Below are 25,919 nucleotides of genomic sequence, written 5' to 3'. Positions count from 1 at the left end.
GAAACGAACTAAAACTTGCTGTTTCTCACCCCTACTTAAGGAAAAACATCAAAGGACTTAAGATTCTTAAGATCTATGACATCATCACTCCCTAAGCCAATGAGATTGTCACAAGACATTTTGGAATGGGGTATTTTTTTTTAACCTGTTTTCAAACTTAACTTAAAATTTCAGTGTTTCCTGGTTGTGGACTATTGGTTAGTCCAGCCGATTAAGAAATTAATTGTCACAAACATCCCTAATATTATATAACAGACGACAGAAAACACGAGTTTTTTTTCTACTCAATAGAGGTATAATAAAAGTTTTTTTAATTATCCTACTTTTTATAAAAGAGAACATTTATTAAAGATTATGTATTTAATTAAAAAACTCTGTTCATCTAAAGCAGGGGTCAGCAACCTTTAAGACCCAAAGAGCCAAAGAGCCATAATTGGCCTATCTGGGGTTGAAAGGCTCGATAAATGCACGGCGTTTCGCCGGGTACACCGGCTTCCGCGAGTGTGATGCTTATTTTGAGCGATGAAAAAATAAGAAAATATAATTTTATTTGTATATTGCAAAATCACAATAATCTTCCAATTTAGAACTACAAGTTAAAAAAAGAACTAACATAAATAAAATACACTTCAGCTAATTTATTTTCACAAACCACGCGGAGCCGCACTATAAGGACTAAAGAGCCGCAGGTTGCCGACCCCTGATCTAAAGGGTTTAACAAAAAGGGGGAGCTTCCTGCTGGAAATTGAAATGTCCCCATGTCCCCACTGGGCGATCGTGGCTCAAGAGTTAGGAGTTCGCCTTGTAATCGAGCCCCGGCTTGGACAGTCTCGGTCGTTGTGTCCTTGGGCAAGACACTTCACCCGGCAAGACACTTCACCCGTTGCCTACTGGTGGTGGTCAGAGGGCCTGGTGGCGCCCCAGGGTGGCTGTAGCTACATCACCAGTGTGTGAATGTGTGCGTGAATGGGTGGATGACTGAACGTGGGTGCTTAACTAGTTAAAAAAACAAACAAACATCGGTCTCTTATTTTTTATGTCACACAGGAAAGAAGCTTCAATGTCTGATGAGAAGACATTAATTTGTTGGTGTTTGTGGTGTTTGGTGCAGTTTTCTTGTTTTCTGGCTTGTTGTTTATTTACAGTGGAGATGAAGATCTCTAACAAGTTGATTTGTTCACATTTGCGCATTTTTAAGAGGAATGTGTTTTTTGAGTTTGTACACTATATGCATGTAAGGCAACCGTTTCCTTTTTCTGTATTTTTGTGTGCTGCTCTTTTAACAAAAGGGGAACAAAAGACATTTAAATCGACCTCAGATGATTTGTTTAAATTTTTACAAGGTCTTACTGAGGTGATGCAAAGTGAAACATGCTTCTTTTTTGGTAATGTGCTGGAAAAGCTTGAAAATTGACCTTGAATGTGCTTAAAAAGTGCTTGAATTTGACCCTAAAAATGTGTATGAACCCTGCATATATTGCAGTATTTACATTTTATAGTAGGAATTTCATGGCAACAGCTAATCTTTATTTTGTTTACTGGGAAATGAAATGCTGCCAATTCACAAAGCTGTGCTTCAGCTGCACTTCCTGTTGTAGACTTGTGATGCACACAGGCTCTGTTCCAGCACTCAGCATGTTCTTCCTTATTTGCTCCACCAGGGGGAGCTCCTAAACTATGACATCTTGATAGGAGTGAACCAGGGAGAGGGGCTGAAGTTTGTGGACGACAGTGAGGACAACGACGGCATCTCAGCTGCGGCGTTCGACTACACCATCTCCAACTTTGTTGACAACCTCTACGGCTACCCAGAGGGTGAGGACGCCACCTCTGTACACTGCCACTTTTTCAGTTATTCCATTTTACAGCCTCCTCTCACTTAACTGCATTTTGCAGCATCATCAGGTTTTGTCTCATTAGGAGCCGCGTTTGTTGATTTGTTCGTTTTTTTCTGTTTGCTGTATTCATTAAAATAAACGGATAATCGTCAAAATGACAAATGTGGACAATTATCAAAGCTTACATTACAATTCTGACAGCTTGAGTTCACATGAATTTTCAAAAGAATATAAAAAGCTGTGAAAGTGCTTTAAGCGTTTAAAACATGCGAGTAAAGAATGGAATCAGTAACATGTGAGCCCAGTGAAGTGCATCAAACAAGACAAGCGTGCTAAAGAGAGCCACTCATCCACATCACGGCGTGTCTGCGCCTTAACCTTTGAGGCTCTGTGGGCAGTAATGCTATCATCCCCCAGGTAGTGGGCTCCCAATCTCAGTGTCGGTGTTTCTGACAGATCGGCCTGCGAACCCCTCACAGCCGGACCACAGTCACAGTACAGACATGTTTGGATAATGCAGTCATGCTTCCTCTCTGCTGCCTGTCACTCCTTCTGTTATCAGAAAGAGTTTTTTTTCCTCTCTAGATTTCTCACTCGCTTCCTGTTTACGGACCACCAGTGGGTGGCACCAGCTGTGGCCACTGCCAAACTCCATGCTGAGTTTCAGTCCCCAGTTTACTTTTACACGTTCTACCACCACTGCCACACCGAGACGCGGCCCGAGTGGGCCGACGCCGCGCACGGAGACGAGATACCTTACGTGTTCGGCGTACCGATGATCGGTGCCACGGACCTGTTCCCGTGCAACTTCTCCAAGAACGATGTGATGCTGAGCGCTGTGGTCATGACTTACTGGACTAACTTCGCAAAGACTGGGTAGGCCTCATGTCACAGTAGTGTAAACTGTACACGTTACTGTATGTTCTCTGACAGCCTTCTAGTCATGTTGAATACTTGAATCTAGGTTGCTAGTTTAATTCCCGTGTGGCTTTGAAGAATTGAACATACTGGTTCACCAAAAGCATCCAGATCCCAGAGCAGCCGGTTGGTCTTAGATAGTTTAAAGGTTGCACAGAGAATGGGCCTCCTGTCTGTATTCAGTGTATTGATGCCACATGTTACTTATAATGGAGACTGAATATAACTTTGAACTGAAACGTTTAACCTTTATGCTCCACCAGGGACCCCAACCTGCCCGTCCCTCAGGACACCAAGTTCATTCATACCAAGCCCAACCGCTTCGAGGAGGTCATCTGGACCAAGTTCAACTGGAAGGACAAGCAGTACCTTCACATCGGTTTGAAACCTCGTGTCAGAGACAACTACAGAGCTAACAAAGTGGCCTTTTGGCTGGAATTAGTCCCTCATCTTCACAGCCTGCACGACGTGCTCTTTCCCACCACTACGCGCTCCCCCGCAGGCCGTGACCCCGGCACCATGAGGCCCAGAAACAACGTTCCTCGAACCACTCGTCATCCTTACCCTACCTTCCCATCAGATCCTGAGCCCGAGGGCTCAGAGCGCCCGCCCCAGGACCTCTTTCCCAGACACACCCGCGACTACTCCACCGAACTGAGCGTGACAGTTGCAGTTGGAGCGTCGCTCTTCTTCCTCAACATCCTGGCCTTCGCCGCCCTTTACTACAAGCGTGACAAGCGGCACGAGATGCGCCGGCACCGGCTGTCCCCTCAGCGGGGCGGCCCCGCCAACGACCTGGCTCACAGCCAGGAGGAGGAGATCATGTCCCTGCAGATGAAGGACTGGGAGCACGACGCTCACCACGACATGGAGCCCCTGCGACCCCACGACATCCTGCGGCCCGCCTGCCCTCCCGACTACACCCTGGCGCTGCGCCGCGCCCCCGACAACGTGCCGCTGATGAAGCCAAACACCATCACCGTGATCCCCAGCACCATCACCAGCATGCAGCCTCTTCACGCCTTCAACACATTCCCCTCCACCGGCCACAACAACACCCTGCCCCACCCCCACTCCACCACCAGGGTATAGTAGGGACAGGCCCGACACAGCGCCACCTAGGGACCAGGAACACTGGCTCTGCTTCCGCTCTGGAAGGGAGGCCTCTAGACGAGGGCCTTCGTTCTGTCCTCTTATTCTCTTCTTTCTCCAAAAGCAACTACACCTGCTGCGTCATGTGCTGTGAAACTTGGCAGCTCCCTCCACTGGTGGCATGTGGAGGTGCAACTGAAGTGTCCAGCAGCAGATGAGCAGTTTGGGGTGGGTGACTCAGATCTTTCAAAGATACTGTTTTCAAAGACGGTCTGCTGTTTCCAGGCTCAAGACCTCCAACATTTGTCAAAGGGACGAATGCTCTCTCGCTCCTCGCTGTTTTCTCTTTTTTACGTTGGCGTCATCTCTTTTTCCATCTCCTGTGTGTTATGTGCACATTATGCTTCTCTTTTCTACATCCGTGTTTTATTACTGCTCTCTTCCTCTCATTTGACACGCCTCCCTCCTGCTCTTCTCTAAAAATTCCCGATCTGCTGAGCAGTTTGGAGGGGGAGGCGTACACTAAACATATAACCATGAAAACACTGATATCTTTCATTCTACCAGCATTTTTAGGTGCCAAGTAAGTACTGCTGTGTTTCATTTCTCATCGAGGGAGAAGAAAAACCAAAGAAAAATAGAGTTTCGCTATTTACCGTCAACTAACAGAGTTCTGTCATGTTCTCATGACAAAGTGCCAAACTGGCCTCAGTCGTGATTTTCTTTCTTCCATCTTCTCTCTTTTTGTTGTTTTGTTTGAAGCATTTGTTTAATTGTTGTTTTTTATTGTGTGGAAAGAATTTTTCTGAAAATATAGATATAGAGAAATGATATTATATATAGTTCTATATAAAATGTGTACAAAGGAGAAAGTATATAAAAGGGTTTTCTCAGTGGGGGATCTATGCATGAATTATTTTTAAAGACGCGGGGAAAAGGACACTGTACCTGTCGATGCACGTTTCCCAAAATCTAAACGAGTCATATCGCTCCATGTTTGCTACTTTTGGTTTTTGGTTTTCTCCCGCAGAGTAAGAGCATCGCAGGAGCATCGCAGGAGCATCGCAGGAGCATCGCAGGAGCATCGCAGGAGCATCGCAGGAGCTCCTGAAGTCAAACGACGCCTTCCAGCACTCATTTATTAAAACGGAGTCGATGCCAAAAGTCTTAAACGTTAGAATCAAAGCAACAGCTGTGAACTCAGTCATGGTGTCATGTGCAGCCTCCATCTTACTGTCACTACTTTTTCATTTTAGGGTACGTGAGGTAAAGCGTCCGTCGACGCAAATCTGCTTCCGAATTTTCGCGGGACCCGCAATCGCGCGTCATCGCGCCTTTCCATTGACTTTACATGTAAACCTGACGCTCTATTCGCGTCCATCGCGTTCGGTGTGAACACACCGTTAAAGTGTGAAATAGTCACTTGTCTACTGTCTCAGTGGCTGATAGTGCCCCACAGGCCTCAATGTCAGCTTGAAGCCATTATGTTTCAATTGTTTAATGAGAAACAGATTTTGAATGAAAGCGAGGAAACTTCGGTAGCACAAAAAAGTGCCTATTCTTTGTTCCCATATGGTTCAGTCATATTACCGTCATTTCCCCCTAAGCTGTTCCCAAAGACACCAGGTTAATACTTGAAAAGGCTGCAGCGATACACAAAAATATCATCAATATTCTGTTTACTTGGTGACAACGTCGCTTTTAGCCTTCAATCAGAAAGCCTGACGTTGGCTAGTTAAGCATCGGGCTAACGTTTAACGCTTTCACTTGAGGGAAGTAACTCGTATTACTGCTACTGCTGTGTAATCTTGGTTCAATTCACAGCATATTCTACAAGTTACCCTGCAATAACTAACTGTTAGAATAGCGCCACCGTATTGTATCGCACTGAGTGCACTTCAATCCTTTATCCCGCGAGTTTGCTAGCTAGCAAAATAATAATACCAATTTTAAACAAATAACATGTGTAACGTACACACTCGAGAAAATTATTTACTAGTACTTACGCAAACTCCCCCGTTGTGAAAACGTACAAATCCTTCTTGTATTTTTCGTTTTCCAGCAAACACTCATTAAAACGGCCTCCAGGCACATTAGCGCACTCACCCCCGACTGATCAGGGAGGGGGTGAGGGGTCACACATTGAAACAGACTAACGTGCAGAGGTACAGCCCAGGCAGAGAAATGTTGCTTTTAGACTTTGTGACTCGTTTTATTTCTCTATCTGATAAGAAAACTATTCAATCAGATAGTTATTTGTGGTGAATGAAATACGGTTACAGTTTCAAGAAGTTTTAAGCACCAAATCCGAAATCCAAGCACTGCAATATTAAAATCCAATTCAATTTCTTGTTTGCTCCGAAATCTACGACATGACTATATACAGAAAAGCTTGACATGGTATGCAAAAAACCCCCCGAAGACAATACAAATACAAATACATGAACAAAAAATGTTTTAACTGTCAGTTATGTCATTTTAAAATTTTCCAAAACTAACATTTTCTTTGATTGACTGATATTAAATTGATTAGGGTCAAGTTTAGTGTGAACAATATTACACAAACAAGCACGTGTGTGCGCATGCGCACATATTAGAATCCTTCGATCCTTCTCATATGTGCGCATGCGCACATATTAGAATCGCTTCGATCGCTTGTGACGCGGTAACTTTGCTTTGATCCTTTCTGACGTCATAACTTTGCTTTGATCCCAAAACCCATAAATAGGAGCGCTCACCTGTTACTTTATGCTTAACGGACGTTGACCTGCAGCAACTGAAACCCTTTTGAGAAGTTTTGAGAGCAATTTACGAGAGAAACCAAAACAAGTTCAGTTTTGTTTCTCACCAATCCACAGCGCAAACAGACACATTACACCATGTCAGCCAACCCATCCTTCGGCTCAGATGAGCTTGGAATATCTAAAGGGACCATTTTGGGAGATCACCACATGGTGGAGGCTTTCCTTGGAGAAGGAAGCTTTGGTGTTGTAACGAAATGTCGCGATACAAAAAACAACAAAACGGTTGCTATTAAAGTCAACAAGAGCGACCCTGAAATTCTGCTCCAGGCAAAACTGGAAATTTTCATCCTGGAGCAGCTACGACGCTTGGATCCAGACAGGTGCAACATTGTCGAATGGAACGGCTATTTCCTCGATGGAGAGCGCATTTGCTTGAATTTCGAACTCCTCGACCAAAGCCTGTCAGACTACATAGGGGACCGGAATAACCAAGGTCTCCCAATGAGAGAAATCAGGCCAATTTTGCATCAGCTCGCAAATGCTCTGTTCCACCTGGGTTCTGTGGGAATAGTGCATGCTGACCTCAAACCTGTCAACATCATGGTTGTGAACCGCAGTGAGTCTCAAGTCAGAGTCAAACTTATAGACTTTGGCATCGCATGTAACACCTCTGCAGTGATTCCTGGTGACTGTGTGGGGACAATTGGTTATTGTGCACCTGAGATTATGCTTGGCACTCCATATGATGAAGCAATTGACATGTGGTCTCTGGGGCTGGTAGCTGTGGAGCTTGCTACAGGGGTGCCTCTCTATCCTGGGGAAGACGATTATGACGTTTTGAAATTCATAATTGAAACTCAGGGTCAGCTACCAGATCATCTTCTAGAGTCTGGCTTGTACACTGACAGCTATTTCATCGAGGATAACCACAACGAACAGCGCTGGACATTTAAGACCCCAGAACAATTTCAATACGAGACAGATTATCGATCCAAGGAAACTCGATCGATAAAACTTAAGTGTCTCGATGACCTCGAACAACTGCTGAAGGTTAGGCGAGGACTGGAAAATGGCCAATCATTATTTGTAAGGCTAATCAAAGAAATGTTGGCCTTGGATGCAAATCAGCGCATAACACCCTCGGAGGTTCTGAAGCATCCCTTTTTCGACCCTGGCCTCTCAAGGAGAACCCCCTGCATGGACATGAATAGTACAGGGGGAGAACTCCTTGTGCTCTCTCAGCAGCCTTCAAGCTGGAAAAGTCATGGATCGCAAAAATTCAGCTGCAGTTTCCAAAACTCAGTTGAATTTCCTCAAAAAAGAGACATCAACACCTCAGCCAACCCATCTGCCTCTGAAGATGATCTTCAAATAACGAAAGGGACCATTTTAGGAGATCACCACGTGGTAGAGGCCTTCCTTGGAGAAGGAGGCTTTGGTTTGGTAACCAGATGTCGCGATACAAAAAACAACAAAACGGTTGCTATTAAAGTCAACAAGAGCGACCCTGAAATTCTGCTCCAGGCAAAACTGGAAATTTTCATCCTGGAGCAGCTACGACGCTTGGATCCAGACAGGTGCAACATTGTCGAATGGAACGGCTATTTCCTCGATGGAGAGCGCATTTGCTTGAATTTCGAACTCCTCGACCAAAGCCTGTGGGACTACATAGGGGACCGGAATAACCGAGGTCTCCCAATGAGAGAACTCAGGCCAATTTTGCATCAGCTCGCAAATGCTCTGTTCCACCTGGGTTCTGTGGGAATAGTGCATGCTGACCTCAAACCTGGAAACATCATGGTTGTGAACCGCAGTGAGTCTCCCGTCAAAGTCAAACTCATAGACTTTGGCCTCGCATGTCCTGCTTCTGCAGTGATTCCTGGTGACCGTGTGGGGACAATTGGTTATTGTGCACCTGAGGTTATGCTTGGCATTCCATACGACAAAGCAATCGACATGTGGTCTCTGGGGCTGGTAGCTGTGGAGCTTGCTACAGGGGTGCCTCTCTATCCTGGGGAAGACGATTATGACGTTTTGAAATTCATAATTGAAACTCAGGGTCAGCTACCAGATCATCTTCTAGAGTCTGGCTTGTACACTGACAGCTATTTCATCGAGGATAACCACAACGAACAGCGCTGGACATTTAAGACCCCAGAACAATTTCAATACGAGACAGATTATCGATCCAAGGAAACTCGATATATAAAACTTAAGCGTCTCGATGACCTCGAACAACTGCTGAAGGTTAGGCGAGGACTGGAAAATGGCCAAACATTATTTGTAAGGCTAATCAAAGAAATGTTGGCCTTGGATGCAAATCAGCGCATAACACCCTCGGAGGTTCTGAAGCATCCCTTTTTCGACCCTGGCCTCTCAAGGAGAACCCCCTGCACTGACATGAATAGTACAGGGGGACAAAACCTTGTGCTCTCTCAGCAGCAATCATCGTTTGGGTGGCCAGAATTCTAGGGGAGCTAGAAATTCTTGTGGAAAAAAAGCCCAAAACAATAACATCAACAAAAACAACCAATGAATATGGTCTTAAACTTGGGCACAATTTGGCTTGAAATCCATCAACTAATCTCTCAATATTCAAAGCGGAGCAGCAGAAAACTTACCATCACATCAGTCCTTCAATCAGACCTACAACAAACGTCTTCCTTCTCTCACCCCAACCGGTCGCAGCAGATGGCCGCCCCGACCTGAGCCTGGTTCTGCCAGAGGTTTCTTCCTGTAAAAAGGGAGTTTTTCCTTCCCACTGTCGCCAAAGTGCTTGCTCATAGGGGGTCATATAATTGTTGGGTTCTCTGTATGTACTATTGTAGGGTCTACCTTACAATAATACATACAGCCTTGAAGTGAGTGGTGATGTGATTTGCTGCTGAATGAATTGGGAACTAATTGGAAATCTGGATATTAATTAAATAAACCTGCTTTGAGCATCAATTAATTGTTGTTTGAAATTCTTTATAAATATATAAATATAGTGCCACTCTTCTACTGTTTAAATTGCAACTGTTTAAAACTGACTAATTTATTCATACACTTGAGCATAAACACACGCACAGTAAATGGCCTGTATTTGTACAGCGCTTTACTTAGTCCCCAAGGACCCCAAAGAGCTTTACACTACATTCAGTCATTCACACATTCACACACTGGTGATGGCAGCTACATTGTAGCCACAGCTGCCCTGGGGCGCACTGACAGAGGCGAGGCTGCCGGACACTGGCGCCACCGGGCCCTCTGACCACCACCAGTAGGCAACGGGTGAAGTGTCTTGCCCCGGGACACAACGACCGAGACTGTCGGAGGCGGGGCTCAATCTGGCAACCTTCCAATTACAGGATGAACTGCGAACTCTTGAGCCACGATTGCCCTATATACACATATACTTTACAGTACTAGTCAGTGCTTACATACTAGTTCTTTTCCCTACTTTTTCATGCTTACTGGTACAAATGCCTGTTACTAGAGTTAAATGCTATCAATGTATTCTCACAGTTATGGAACTGTACAAATGCATACAAAATAACGCTCACGTAAACATAACTGTGCACTAGTTTGCCCTTATTGCTGCAGTTTGTTTCAAGTTGTTCTCTCTCACACACACACACACACACACACACACACACACACACACACACACACACACACACACACACACACACACACACACACACTATGTAACGTTTCAGCAAGAAAATACCGCCCCTCCCCCCCACAGTGACACCACCACCACTAGTCTGCACAGCTGACATGAGGCAGCATGGATCCATCCTTTCATGCTATTTATGCCAAATTCTGACCCGACCATCTGCATGTCAGAGCAGAAATCAAGACTCATTAGACCAGGCAACATTTATCCAATCTTCTCATGTCAAATTTTGAGAACTGTAGCTTCAATTTCCTGTTCTTAGCTGACCAAAACGCTCTTCTGCATTCTTTGGTTGCAACAAATGGTTGTATGAGCTACGGTTGCCTTCCTATCAGACATTTTTCTCTGACCGTTGACATCAATAAGGCAGTTTTTCCAAGAGAACTGCCTTTCACTGGATATTTTCTCATTTTTGTCACCGAAAAGGGTGTCTGTGTTACTTCTTGTCTTATATATATTGTCTCTGTTTTCCTCTGTCCTTTGTCAGTGTCTGTTCACCTACCCCTGTGTCTCCATATTCCCAGTGTTCAAGGTTTCCGAGTGTTTTCCCAGTTTAGGTTTTCATGGTTGGTTCTGTTTGCTACTCAGCCAGAATAAACAGCTCGCTCTTTTTAAAAGTAGGCTCCAGAATGGATGATGGCATGTTCGCATGTCTTTATGCAACACTGAGTGTGCTGAACTAAAGGTAGGCCTAGTTTCATTTTCATGGTCATTATTATCATGACAATGATTACGCCTTATTCTGATTATTTCTCCCTTTTGGAGATGTAACATTTACATGAGGGGTGTAGGAACATTTCCCCCTAAATATTTTTAGATAAATTTTTGTTGAAGTCACTGTTTTTGTCGTATTGATGATGCAGCTAGAATAAGTGCTTTTAAATAAAAGAATAACCATTCAAAGTGCTCAGTGGTGAAACTGTAACTCTTTCAGAGTTTGACAGCTGGACAAGTGATGCCGTATTTAAAGAAACATGAGATGAGTGCAGCATATTATCTGAACAGAGATCATTCAATGAGCAAGAATAAACACTGAAAGAGAAACACTTCACTGTTGATTATCATATGAAGTCTAATAAAAGCTGTTAATCTGTTAATATCCTGCTAATCTGCATACAGCAAATACAGAACATGCGACTTTAAAGCATCCAGCAAAGTGATAACTGTCCTCTGCCCACTAAGTAGTGACTCTACAAAAGATTATTTTCAATATCATCTTTATATTATATTTAGTTATTCTCCAGCGCAACAATGTAAGGAGCTCTGTGATTGGTTAGGAAAGGACAGACTGGCCACCTCGATTTTTCTTCACTGCACATTGATCCATAGCTTTGCTCTGTAAAGGCTAACAAAGTGCTTTTGCTTTACAAAGACATTCAGCGTCGGTATTCACTCTTTTAAAATGCCACTGAACACTGGAGTGAAATGGAGCCCTGATCCTCAGAGTTTTATTGTTGCTAACATTTCTTATAGATAGCACAGATAGTGCCCCACTGCAGTAATCACTCATGTCTAGATATTCCTGTTAAAAAGGAGTTTTTCCTCCCCACTGTAACATGGCAAACATAGCAAACGGATAATCCAGCTGAAGCTTCAGACAGCCGTCAGACAGTGAAACACTGCCATCTGCTGGACGCGAATAACAAAGACGCTGCTTTGACGGGTGAGGGAGTTTCAACAAGTCTGCAACGACTCAAGCATCAAACTACAGAACTATTCTAGCGGACATGGTGCTCTAATGACTGCTTCATTAACGCAGGTCAGAAAGGATCAAACATATCAATAAATCATAAAACACAAAACGTCTCTTATTGCCCAGGGCTCAGGAAGTGAGTGTGTTCCTTATAGCCCAACACGTTCTCACTCCCAACTCGTCAAACGTGTGACGCATGGTCAGGCTCCCTCTGCTTCACTTATGGACCATATGGACCACCAGGTAAGACCATTTAAACGGACAGCATTTATAGAATGACTATTAAAAGTCTGCGAGTGTCAGTAATGTTAATGTGGTTATGTTAGTAATACACCGAGTGCTAATATAACAGCTTTAAGATGCATTTGTAGATGTTATTACGTGTTTTACCGTCTTTATGGTGCTAGCTTAAAGTTACGGTGTAAACGTTAGCTTATATTGGAGGAAAGCTGTTACTGTTTAAACGATGTTAGCACAGAAATATTAGCTTCTGTCATGACTGATGAAGTTACTAGTTAATAAAGTTTCCAGTAAAGTGTTTAATCGCAGCCACAGACTGACAGCAAATATCTCGATTAGCTTCAGTGCATCTGTAATAAATATGTGCAAGTTTCAGTGCTTCGTTTAAACTGTATGATACTTATACTGACCCAGGGTCAGTGTAAAATACAATCCTAGCTGTGTGAACAAAGCCTGGCTGCTTTAATCCTGCATGACAAACCTCAGGATGCAGGTTATTATTACTCTTTCCTGCTGGCACACCTGTCACACCTGAGAGTCAGCTAGAAACTCACAGTGACGTGGACATCATGCAAAGACTGCCAGACTCTGTAATACTGCAAATGATCAGTGACTCAGGTTATCACTAAACTTTAAACGGCACCTCTGTGTCTGTGTGTGCTGAACATCTAGGATTGAGTCAGGCTGCATTGACTGTGGGACTTTAATGTGTTAAAAGCAGGTTGAAGACGGCTCAGAAACATTTGAAGATTAAAATTTAGCATTATGGCTGCTGGTGGTTTGTAAAGCCTCTACTCAGCTGTATTTTTGTTACTAATTTATGTTTGTTGTTGTTTAACACAGATTTCAGAAGAGCAAATATGCTTAATAGTTTAACTAGATTTCATTTGTCAGTGTGGGACTGCTGAGTCACCTGAAGAACTCATTTCATTCATTCTCCACATGATGTTCATTTACAGAAATGTTTCACAGGAACTGATTCCTCCCAAAGGGTGAACTAGTGTGTTTCCATAGATTACCTCTGTATGAATGTACTTCTTAAATGAAGGCAAGTGTTTGTCCTTTTTTGTTCCTCAGGTACAGTACGTGATATCAAGGGCAGGCGGTCATCACTGGGGGTAGACAAGAAGCAGACGTACTTCCAAGAGGGAGCTGCAGTGAGGTCAGAGGTCAGAATCTGAAACAGCTCAGGTTTATATTTTAGAGGTTATAAAAAATCAAAATGTATTATTTAAAGAAACCTTTAAATAATAGTCATAATTATGATTATTATAAGAAATATCAAACATTTAAGTGGATTTTCTGTTACACATATCGTGTTAGCCCTGCAATAAACTGGCAGCCTGTCTTTGTCCTGTATCAGCTGGGATAGGCTTCATCCTCCTGCAACCCTGAATTGGATACATTGTATTCCAATTATGTAATCTGATCATTTACAAACTCAAGGTATCTAATCAAAATGTAAGTGATGCCGCCCTTGACAGACAGGGAGATTTTATTCCTCAAAGACCATCATCCAGTCGAAGTACTAGTTGCCACGTGGTCAGTGTTCTCACAACCATTGATTTTATCTCACAACTTGTTTTCACCAAAGAATTTCAGTAAGTAAATATTCTTCAATCTCTTTTTCCCCCCAGTGTCTGCAGATCAGCATCAGTGTCCACGTGAAGAACCTAGTTATGTTGCCAGTGTCAACCCAACAAAAGGTACTTTACCTTCTTGTATATATTGTGATTCCTTTACTTTTATATTTGTTGTTATAGTTGAGTTAGGCAGGGCTTTTGTGCAGTCCTAAGAAACATACTGCCTAGAGTGTTTTTCACTTTGTGGAAGAGTTTCTTTATTTTTTTTCTGTTAGTGTGTGGAACTGAGGTGCTTCGTCAGGAGCTCCTTCAGTTGTTGGAGGATGGAGAAGAGGACGCAGCCATGACTTGTGAGACGTTGTCTGAGTCAGCTGCTACTCACTGGGCGATCAGAAACATGGTGTCCTTGCTAAAGTGGAAAGAGGCCAGGCCTTGTCTTATAGACAATATGTTAGCTACTCTGGATCCACAGTCACACCGTGTGTGTCAGTGTGGCAAACAAGTAGTTGTGAGGTGTCTGGACTGCCTGCCTCTTCCATTCCTTTGTGCTGACTGTGATATTGCAGTTCACACACGCTTTGTCCTGCACAGCAGAGAGGCAGTAACAGGAGGGTTTTTGCAGCCTTCATCAGAGTTTCACAATCCAATATGTACGGTTTTTAAGTCTTATGCATTTATTGCTATGTACTATGAGTGTGTGCTGTTATTGTATATTTATTGTGTATCATTTAATTTCCAATTCTTTTTATATATATTGTGTGTTTTTAATGTTAGTTCGGCTGTTGCCTGTGCAAAGACCAGACTGTGTGTGACTGCCCAGCAGGTAACGTTGAGGTTTCACCCGGTGCAATTGTGGCTCTTGTAACCATAAATGGTAAGTTGCTCTTTTGTCACACAGTACATACACAATAGATGTGTTTGCAGGTTTTAGTGCAAATTGTACATTGTTTTGAATTACCCTCAGCCTGCAGTATATGTGGGCACCTGTCAAAGGTCATTTGGATTTACCAGACCGCTTTGAAAACAACATGGGAAACATGAATGTCTTTGTTGAGCCATGACTGGATTTCTCCTTATCCTTCCTAAAGGCTGTTATAACCTTGCACTGCCAGTGGTGAGCTGCACCAGCTGTGGCCTAATGTGGTCCCCCTCAGTTAAGGACTTCCAGGGTGGTGGATATTGGCCTGGCACCTTAAATTTCTGCACCCTGTTTTCAATGGATGTCTTTCAGTCTTTCTATGACATTAAGAAGCTGCAGCAGGGATGTCACTTAAGGCCTTTGTCAAAGTGCTGGATGAACGAACAGCCCATTTTGGAAGGGTGAGTTTCTAAATTTGTCAAGTTTAAGGAAATTGTGCAAATCAATGTTTATGATGACTGTCCGTGAATATTCTGTTGTTTGTCCTCTACTTAAAAGACTGGCCGAATATCAGCTGATGCCTTCAGTAAAAGTTTCTTGGAGTGGAGTGCTGTAAAGTTTGAGGTGGACAGGATGTGCAAGGAGCCATGCTTTAGCTGCCCTGCCTGCACTCCAGACATGCTCGCCGTCTCAGTTGATGGAAACTGCAAGCTTTATCGCTTTCAATCAAATGCAAGGTACGTTATGCATTGTGTACATAAATCAAATATGGATTTGTACAAAAATTGTATTTTGATGTTTCTTTTCAAACAACTGTCACCGTGTTCGTTCAGCACTTCAGAGCAGGGGAACTTTGAAGGTGTCTTCATTGAGAAAGATGAGGAAGTTGCTGAGTTTGTGAAATACATCCAGAGACACACAAATGATGTAAGATACACATATATATCAGTGCTGTCAGCGTTAATCTTGTTAAAATGACGTTAACGCCATAACCATATACTCATACGTGTGTGTGTGTGGATACATATTTGGATGGGTGGATATTTATTTTGTTTTTCTCTTGGTGTTGTCGTAATACTATTTACTTGACTTTATCTTAATGTGTACTTCATTTTGAGTAGCTCACACTTGGATGTGCGAGGTATACTGCAGCTTGTAGTCTTGGATACGTTTAAGACATTTTGTTATAAGGTTGAATGAATTCAGCAGTCATGTATTGTGACCTCCTTTCTATAGATCAAATGGGGAGGTGCGTTTCAGGATGGGGCCGGTTCTACAGTTGGAGAAGAGGTGGAGCAAGTAAACAGTTTCCTGTCTAGGGCGGCCATCACAACGAAGTACATGTCTAAAGCAGGTGTGTGTCTGTGTGTGAGATTCCACTCAGTCTCCTGCTCATTCATTCTTATTTGTATACTAACTGAAATGCAGGGCGAACAGACATGCTGAGCCTCCTGGCTTTGGGCTGGAACAAAAGGAAAGTGGAACAACTGGGCCGCACTTTGAGCCAGAGATATCTAAAGGTCATTTTTTCAACACCCATTTTAATGTGTGTGGTAATGGGGCAAAAACACCAGTACTCTAAAAATGTCCATATGAATGACATTTATTAATGTATTCTTAGATCATAAGGATCCTTAGAGAACAAGTGGAGAGCCTGAATGCGAGCAGAAATGAGCTGGGTGTGGATGACGACACACTGCAGCAATGGGCTGAAGGTGAGTCTCAATATAATGCACTCGTGTATAACAACAGGACCCACCATGGCCTCATTAAAGAACTTAGAGTTAAGATCTTTCTGACAGTGTCAACAAACAATGAAAAATAAGCTTGTAAAAGCAGAATTGATGGCAGAGTTGTTGCGTTTGATCAAATTGGATTGGACCTGGGTTGAAGTGATGTCGTACTAGTTGGTTTTATAAAGCTGAACACCAACATACTTGTTATCTCATGATAATGCAGCACATGAAGGCTCCAGATGTCTTATAATGAATATCATCAAGTCAGTGATTACAGAGTCCACTGTAGTTTGGTGACTGTTACTCATCCTGTGTTCTGATTAATATTCCTCTCACTTAGAAACGGATCAAACTGATGGCAGCCTTGGAGCGTTGCAGGCACGAGTAGAGCAGCTTGTCGTCATCATCAGAGTGCGAACACAAAGTCTTTACAGACAAAATGGTGTCACAGTTTCTTTGAAACGGACCGTTTGATGCTCAGTTTGTACAGCTTGTACAGCTACTTTGTAAACAGAATAAAATCAGATCCAGGTTTGTTTAAGCTGGATGTGATTTGTTCTAGCAAACGAATTGATGAGTGTAGATTAAAATGTAAATATATGCATTATGTGAAGGTGTTCCTTTTTATGATTATTTACAGATAGCAACAAGAGGCGACACAGAATTCACAAGGTCATCTTAGATGAGAAGAAACGCTTGGCGGCTGCTGTTGACGACTACAACAAGGAAACAAGCAACAAAGCAAATCGTATCCAGTGATGCCCTCATGCAGAGCGACGTTTGGCCCTGGCAGAGCACAAGTGAACGTAAGCTCTTGATTTCTAAATATCCTTTTTAAACAAACTCCCAGTATCTGAGCAGCAGTTGAATGTTTTGTTCTTGAATCATAATATGCTGCTATGTTTTCCCATCTGATGTTGTTAAACTGCAGCTGCTGCTGACCTCCGGACAAAGAGAAAGGTCTTTGAGAAGGTGATGGCTGTGAGGCGCCTGAGAGAGGAGGAGATGATCCTTTGCAGGGAGATGCAGCATCACTGGACAGTGTTGCAAATGCGATCTGTGGTGTTGGGGACAATCTCCTCAGACTGTAAGCACATCTTTTATTTATTTATACATTTGGTGATGAATTGATTGAAAATAATAGCAGATGCTAAAGTCTTACTGGATCTTTTACCTATATTTGGGTTGCTAACTAACACTGCCTTCTCCCTTAAAAAAAGTTTAATTACATGATCCTAACTCCTTGTGTTTATGAGGTGAGGTTTGTTTGTTTGTTTGTTTTACTTATATTTAATAGTTTTGTTGTTTTTACAGCCTCCCTTGTTGGCATGTCGGAGGATGCACAGAAAGGACTCCATAGCCTGGTTTAAAAACAAAGTGAACTGAAAGCTGAAACGCTCAAAGTAAAGGACGTGTACAAGAGAATCCTCAGCCACCAACCACTCCTGGAAATGGACTCGGAGGAGGAGGAGGACGTTTCAGACGATGAGAGTGATTTGAGCACTTCTGATGAAGACTGATTGTGTCATCATTGATGTTATGTTTGCTAGAATAAAAAGTTAATCACATCTGTTTAATGTGATTTTTATAATGTCTGTTTCAGAAATTGCTTATCAACAGACATTTTACATGTTGAGAAGAAAAATGTAATTCCCTTGGTGCAGTTGTTTACCCTGAATCATTCTTTCCCATCTAATTTAATGACTCGTGTACATGTTCAGATACAATAACATAATTGAATTCATGGGATGCTTTCTGGGCTGCTCAAATTACCACAAAATGTAAAAGCACCAGGCAGCACACTCACAAGGACATGTTTTGTTCAGTGTTTTGTTGAAGAAATCAACAAGTACAACTGAGATGTTTGCTGTAGTGGTGTGTTTGTTAAGAAGCATGCCAGCACACTGGTGAACTGACAGTCCCAGAATGCACCCGAGCCATTGACTCGCCCCAGAACAAATGACATTAATTATCTAGAAAGACAACCGTGATCAAAGACTAAGTAAAAGAGTAGGAAACAAAAGATAAGGAAAGGTACTGTGGGGTAGGAAAGAAAGGCCAGAGCTGTGCAAAATGACCTCCAGCAGGCCACAAATATGCACGTCTGTTCAAACAGTCAGATACTGACTCCATGAGGGTGGTATGAGGGCTCGACGTCCACAGGTGGGGGTTGTGCTTACAGCCCAACACTGTGCAGGATGTTTGGCATTTGCCAGAGAACACCAAGCTTGGCAACTTTGCCACTGGCGCCCTGTGCTCTTCACAGATGAAAGCAAGTTCACACTAAGTACTTGTGACAGAGTCTGGAGACATATTGGAGAACCTTCTGCTGCCTGAAACATCCTCCAGCATGATGGTTGGGCAGTGGGTGACTAATGGTGTGGGTGGCATTTCTTTGGGGGACCGCACAGCCCTCCATGTGCTCGGCAGAGGTAGCCTGACTGCCATTAGGTGCTGAAATTAGATCCTCAGACCCCTTGTGAGACTAAATGCTGGTGCGGGTGGCCCCGGGTTCCTCCTAATGCAAGACAGCGCTAGACCTCATGTGGCTGGAGTGTGTCAGCAGTTCCTGCAAGACGAAGGCATTGATGCTGTGGACTGGCCCGCCCATTCCCCAGACCTGAATCCATTTGAGGACATCTGGGACATCATGTCTCGCTCCATCCACCAACTGCACCACAGACTGTCCAGGAGTTGGCAGATGCTTTAGTCCTGGAGTCTGGGAGGAGATCCATCAGGAGACCATCTGCCACTTCATCAGGAGCATGCCCAGGTGTTGTAGTGAGGTCATACAGGCATGTGGAGGCCACACAGACTACAGAGCCTCATTTTGACGTGTTTGAAGGACATTACATCAAACCAGATGAATGATTCTGTATTGCACTGATCAAGGAACCAACCCAATAGGAGCTAAAGGCATCCTCTTCACATTACTTAACATAGTGAGTTTATACTATGTTTAATGTGCATTTTCTTCATCAGTCTAGAACATAACATGTTAGCGCTCCCTGGTTCTTTTTGGAGACAGATCCTGAGACAGCAGGCAGCTTTGGAGAACTCATGCCAGCTGTGGTCATTAAGGAAAACTTTGATTTAATATTGATTTCATGACAACTATCCTCAGGCACATATTCCTGGATATATACAATGACACGAGTAGACACTAACCCCCAGCAGTCTGGTGCTATGACAGCATAACTAAGGGCTGACCTGAACCAGCCCCAACTATAAGCTCTATAAAGAAGTGAAGTCTTATGCCAACTCTTAAAAGTCTTGACCATGTCCACCTCCAAAACTCATAATGGACTTTGGAGGTGGACAGCTATCAAGCTCCTCACAGAGGAGCAGCTTGACAGCTAACAGCTCCCAATTTACTTTAGTCCAAATACATGAATTCAAATTGAGGTGATAACTATTTATCAACAGTATGAATGTCTGTTCCCGTCCAACAAAGTTGTTACTACATACCATGTTGAGCAGGGCTTCCACTTGACTTTAACTTCTTCTTTTTCCTGAAAAACATGATATAAACAAACAATTAATTCAGAAAGACATGCAGGTTGCATACAAAAAGGAGCCTACAAACATTTGTGTACTGTTGAATGGCTCAATATATTATACAGTTAGTTTACAAAAATATAAGAACCACTACAATGCTTGTACTGCCAGCATCGAGTGCATGTCAGCAAAGCAACACTGCTTACATTGTGGCTCACAAGCTCCACTCCTTTTCATCAAAACCAAAATTTTATCTACATTCTGTTTTTTACACTTTAAATCCCAGTTAGGTTAAATATTACCAGTAGCTTTTCAGATAAAACAGTAATAAAGTCCTAATGGTTTCATAAATCTTCATATTTTTTTTCATATAAGCATCGGGGACAAGGCTGTCTTGCAACTGTTGAGGTCACTAGTGTGCGCCCTATTTCTTCCAGGATCACTCTTCATTTGTAGGTTTTAGTGGACTCCTACTACTGTGAAGTGGTTTTCATGGGACAGGGGCTTGTATTCCAAGATCTGGGAGATTGTAGAAATGAGCAGTGATGCCCTTCTTGCCATCTTTCCAGAAATATCAGTGATCTGGAAGCTGTTAGGCTGACTTACAGCAGCAGCACTTTCTGCACCTGCAGAAACTCCAGGACACATTTACTAACAGTGTTTGTTGCTGTGTGTGCTGCAGCTGCAGCTTTGAATTTTTTTTGAGAGCTAATATTTTGGCTTTGGTGTCTTGTTATGAAATGTACAAGAGTAAGAGTGTTAGCATGTGTGTCAAAGCTACGTTTGACTGGGAAACTCAAAGCTCAATAACCTGTATCAACAACAATTCACTGCAGCCTGTGTAATATTTGATGCATCATAATTTATTCCAGTCTATCTTGCAAATACATGTTTGCGTTGCAATGTCATGCACAACACACACAACTATTAGAGCCTTAAGATCAAACCTGCGTCATTCTTTTGGTCCACTGCAGTGTAGCAGTCAAACAAGGAGAAGTGAAGTGGCCCCAAATGGCCAGGATAGAGATCAGAGGGTTAATGCGTAAAATGCATAAAAATATTATTGATTACAGGATAATACATTAATGTTAATATCAACAATAAGCTTTTTACTCTGAAGTTACAAGTATAAACAATGCTGTTGCATTTACACTTACATTTTTTACTATAAGTATGGAAACAAGTGAACAGCATTTTATAATAAGTTTAACTGGAATTCTGTACACTGAAAAACAAACAACAGATAAAAAACACAAACAAACAGCCAGTGCCTTCATCTGTCCATTAAATGTCAAACATCGCTTTGACCTGTAGTCTCTGCTCGTCAGCACATGCTTTTAAAAAGAGCTCCATGTCCTCTGCAAACTGAAAAACAAAGAGGAAGAAGTCCCTCTACACAAAAACACTGTGGATGACAGGCCAGGCAAACATCTATTGACCTGTTTGAATGCCTCCTCATCATGTGAGCCTTGAAGTTTTTTTGTAAGAAGACTAAGACCACAGTGAGGACGTTTCATTTTCATGGACTTTCCACAAGCCCCAGTTTCATTTAGCACAGAGGGTGGAGCACATGAATGTTCTACCCAAGATTCAGGAAATGGTTTAGATGCTGGAGACGAGACATGGAGAGGGAGACGAGGCTCCACGGAGAGTTCAGTGGGGAGCAGTCCTGAATGCTGACATGACAATAATTGCCTTGCCATATCCCCACGCTGTATGACTGTCATGTTACAGAAGGGCAGTGAAAGTGCACCGGCACATCATTTTGTCTGTAAGAGAGAAAAAAAGAAAAAACATGTAATTTAAATGTAGTTGTATAGAATGCAGTCAGTTTATCTAACAATCAGATTGTACATATTAACAAAAATATCCAAGCCGTCCTCAATAATGAAAGCAAAATGGTGTGGATCACAAGAGCTGTCAGGAAATGTGGTGAACAGGAAAAATATTTAATGAAAACACTTTTTTCTCTCGCTGATGAATGAACTGAACTGTACAATGTGAAAAATAACTTTTAAGTCAACAAAGACCTGCAGAGGTGCTGAAAAGAAGTGCATATTTATGACTTTAACTATGAGGTATATTTAATACCAACATACCTTTGAAAGGCAAAGCACTTTGAATGTGTCCATTTATATGCTGCTCAATCTTTGCCCTGACAGCAGGGCTGAAAGTGGGGCACAGAGGGCAGTGAAACAGCCAACACGTGGTGCATTCCTGCAATTCTGGCCTGGAGGCAGAACTCCAATTTGATATTTGCATCTAAAACAGAGAGAAAAACAGATAAACACCATATACACATTTAAGTTCAGGTTTTAGCAGAAATAACACGTTACAGTTAGCATGTAAGAGATTTGGGAGAAAATTCTTTACAAAAACATAATTTACAAGAAACTTTTATTTGTGACATACGTATCTATTGACATATAAAAGACAATTGAACAAAGGCTAACTAACATCTGGGCAATAAAACAGAATAAATAGAGAATATTAGTATTTATACATATATAAAACTCTCTGTGATGACCTTTACAATGTTTTTGCAGGTGGAATGAGAGACATGAATAAAGTGCAATATGCAGTAAATGGAACAATGTGCATTGATGTTACAGATCGTGAAAAGTAGTGAAGTGAATTTGTTCATAACAAGCAAAAATCAAATACGTTTGAAACTGACCACTAAATGCTAACCAGAGGTGTCAAAAGTGCACATTCTTACTAAAGTTTAGATGCCTCGGGGGTCTGACCGTTGTTGTAGCGCTAACAAAGTGCCAACGTAATCAGTGTAAGCAAACTAGATGATTCCTACAATTATATAATTATTAACGGCAAATTTAGACATGAAAGACTCTGTAACAACCTTTACGATCCACTTGCAAGGTTTCCACAGTCGATGGCTGTATCCCAATTCAGGGTCTGCAGCCTTAAAGTTCGCAGCCTCAACGGTCCATGAACTCTGAACATCTGAACTCTGAAGCATGAACTCTGTGTCAAAGATTCAAGCTGCAGTTATTTATATTTCCTATCACCTTAAATCTTCACTCAAAGACAATATCTGTGACAGTGTGTATATAGATGTATCATATATAAGAGAGAAATATTGTTATTTTAATATGTTGGCATTACTAAATGTGGCTCAGTGCTTACATATATGTGTAAAAAGCAAATGTACGAGCTGTGATAACTGTGTCTGATAGAATGAAGAGTAGACTGATAAATGAAATATTCCTTTATTGGGTGAGAAAATCAGACCATGTCATAACTGCTTTAAGTCACACAGAATAGACATCAGAGCCTTAAACAGGCTGACTTCTGCTAAATGGGTCAAACTGGGCAGAAAGTCTACAAACACATAACATCCTTATAGAAAATGATGTAACACTATAGATCAACTTAGCTCAGAATATATAAAGCAAATAAACAATCACAGCAATATGATGCAACAAACACAGCAGTGCTACTGATCCAAAATACTCAAAGCTTCATAGAACTGAAACAAACATTTCTTTTTAGCTCCATTCTGCTGCTGATACAGACTTTAGGTTTCTGAACATTAAACTTGTTGCTGCCTTTCATAGTGTGTAACTTGAAGGCCCTGAGTACTTTCTCCCACACCGAAAACACTGGGATGATAACATTATTTGAACATTACCTAATAAGACTGATTCAGCACAGACAGTTATGTTAAACTTTCCTAGCAGTCCTTCACAAACAGGGAACAGTCTGTCTATTCTCTCCATCTGTCAGCTGCTGCTGGCTCTTCCTCCTCCTCTTCCTCACACACTGCTGAGTTTGTCCTGGTGGATCATCAGGGCTGCAAAGCCTCACAGATGATGTGCAGCAGTGGGTCCCTCAGTCTGTCCTCACTCTGGACACTTGCAGTCGTCACACATGGAAATCAAATGTGTGATAAGGTGCAGGATTCAAACACAAGTGTGACTTATAAACACATGTTCATACTTTTATTCCACAATCAGAGAGAAAGAAACAGAGAGAGAGTGCAGGACCATAGCTGGACTCGCCATCGGGCATACTGGGCATTTGCCCGGTGGGCCGCTGGCGATTTTTTGCTTTTATGGGCCGATCGATTTTTTTTTTTTTGGAAGGGTATAAATAATGAAAGGTGTTGGATTGGCCAATTGGTCATGATCGACTCTGGGCTGGACCAATTACAGCCGAGGAGGTCGGATGCACCCTCCCCCTTGTTTAGCAATCTTATAGATGAACTAAAGAAAATGGAGAACAAAAAAAGGAAAGAAGGTGCAGAAAAAATTAGGGCCAAAAAGAAACAAGCCCTTCAGGCAGACGCTGCCAAATGTGCAAAAATAACTGAATTGTTTGGCGGTAGCTGTGGCATAGCTTCCACAGATTTAGCAACATCAGCAAGTGGTGGAGGCCAGCAGGTGGATAAGGGAAAGGGGAGGCAAGAGGAGGAGAGACCCGAGGCGGCCGCCGGTCATAGTGGCAGAGGAACTGAACTTCAGGTAAGAAGTTATGACCTGCTGTCTATCTGTGTCAGATATAAACCAAGTTTAGTTGTAGTTTGTTTTCGTTGTGCTGACTTTTTACAGTCGCTTAGAATAACTGGTACTAGCTAGCATGACGGAGTTTATATACTGCTGGGCGGGTGCTATGAAGTTACTGATAGTAAATTTTATTTTATGCTTAAGGTTAGTTTCTCAAACTCCTCAAAATCTTAACAAATTGTGCCAATCCTTACATGTTGCACCAGGCTGATTTATCATCAAAAGTGGAGAAGTCTGTGACAGAGGAGACAGAAGAGCAGCAGAGAGAGATGGAGCAAGAGAGAGAAATAAAAGAGCAGGAGATGGAGATGGAGAGATGACTTTATGTCATCCATGAGGGATGCATTTGACATATGTTTCACATATTATAGCCCAACAAGTTACTTATAGCAATTTAAATACCAGCAATCACTTTTTGGCAGACAATCACTTTTTGGCACAACACCGGCTATTTTTTGTGTTTCTTTTTATCGCTCTGTAGCTGAGTTCAATTGAAAGCCTGCATGCGCTAGTACCTCTTGCCACAAGTTCCCAGAATCCTTTGCGGTTTTACCCCAGAATGACGTCACATTTTTGGTGGGCCGGTCTCTAGTCAAAATGGCCGGGCCGATTTTTTGTCCCAGTTCAGCCCTGTGCAGGACAGACAGACAGGTGACAGTCTCAGGTGTACACACTGCTACACAACAGCACCAGAGAAGGAGGATTTAGTGTTTGTGTTATTACGAGTGCTAAACAAGAAGAGTTCCAGATGGTGCAGTGGACACATGTGTGACTGCTGTGATTAAAGCATCTTTCTTTCAGCTTAACGAGTGAACCGTCAGCTCGTTCAAACACACGTTAAAGTCCGTTTGGCTCGACACCACCGAACAGAGGCAGCAATATAACATAGCTAACATTAACGGTGCAGTGAATCCTGCTTGTGCCGTGATATTCAGGACTGCAAACCGAGCAGCATCACTGACTTTCAGCTTGTTGTGTTTGTGGATATATGACTGACTTTAATTATCCACAAAATCATCACATTCTCTGTAGGATTAAGGTCGACTATTGAACAGCGTATATTTTAAAGTAAAGGCTTTAAAACCAAGTAAACACTGAAAGTACAAACATCACTAATGTCACATAACTTTGCCAACATGTGGCCAACAGGAATGTTTTAATGTTCTTCATTATTAAACATCTGCACATAAATAAGTGACATAATATTCAGTACTTACTTCTGAAAGTTTACTCTTCAGCCGCCCCTCTTCCGCCGTTTTCTTTCGGCAACATTATCCACACCCACCGCCGCGCCGTTCTCTCAGAACTGAAGAAACTTCTTGGATAAAATGTCTTCAAGAAATTTAAAGCAGTTCAGACGCTTTTCTTTCCCAGCTCCTCAGACTGTCCACCCTGTTAGCTTGGTTAAGCAGCCATGAAGAGTAGAAGGCCAAGTATGAGTTTCAAACAATAAACACATTTATTTTTAAACCCTGCAAATAAACAACATTAACATCAAAAGTTTTACATTTCCTAAATGTATCCCACAATC

At 42.4% G+C, this 25,919-nt stretch overlaps 2 protein-coding genes and 1 long non-coding RNA gene across 3 annotated transcripts in view; all 3 read left to right on the top strand.

Moving 5' to 3' along the window:
• The window catches only part of LOC146676653 (uncharacterized), a 448,379-nt gene that overhangs the window by 171,748 nt on the left and 250,712 nt on the right, over positions 1-25,919 (top strand). The window lies entirely within an intron of this gene.
• Positions 759-3,888, top strand: LOC146676666 (neuroligin-2-like). Its single transcript, XM_085400851.1, has 4 exons — positions 759-788; positions 1,599-1,832; positions 2,401-2,714; positions 3,020-3,888. The coding sequence occupies exons 1-4, from the start codon at positions 759-761 to the stop codon at positions 3,846-3,848; spliced, it is 1,407 nt and encodes a 468-aa protein (XP_085256977.1). The 3' UTR covers positions 3,849-3,888.
• Positions 6,728-9,064, top strand: LOC146676665 (uncharacterized). Its single transcript, XM_085400849.1, has one exon. It carries the CDS (start codon positions 6,728-6,730, stop codon positions 9,062-9,064), a length of 2,337 nt encoding a protein of 778 aa, XP_085256975.1.

Source organism: Rhamphochromis longiceps, linkage group LG3, assembly GCF_057381845.1.
Source record: "Rhamphochromis longiceps isolate RC_006_pf linkage group LG3, R_longiceps_female_GT1.1, whole genome shotgun sequence".
NCBI lineage: Eukaryota > Metazoa > Chordata > Actinopteri > Cichliformes > Cichlidae > Rhamphochromis > Rhamphochromis longiceps.
Note: the sequence above shows the minus strand (reverse complement) of the source record. Positions and strands in the feature narration are given on the sequence as shown.

Coding starts and splice junctions, on each gene's coding strand:
- LOC146676666 (XM_085400851.1), top strand. CDS start 759: ATGTCCCCACTGGGCGATCGTGGCTCAAGA. Junction 1,833..2,400: donor AGGGTGAGGACGCCACCTCT/GTACACTGCCAC, acceptor TTCTGTTATCAG/AAAGAGTTTTTTTTCCTCTC. Junction 2,715..3,019: donor ACTAACTTCGCAAAGACTGG/GTAGGCCTCATG, acceptor ATGCTCCACCAG/GGACCCCAACCTGCCCGTCC.
- LOC146676665 (XM_085400849.1), top strand. CDS start 6,728: ATGTCAGCCAACCCATCCTTCGGCTCAGATGAGCTTGGAATATCTAAA.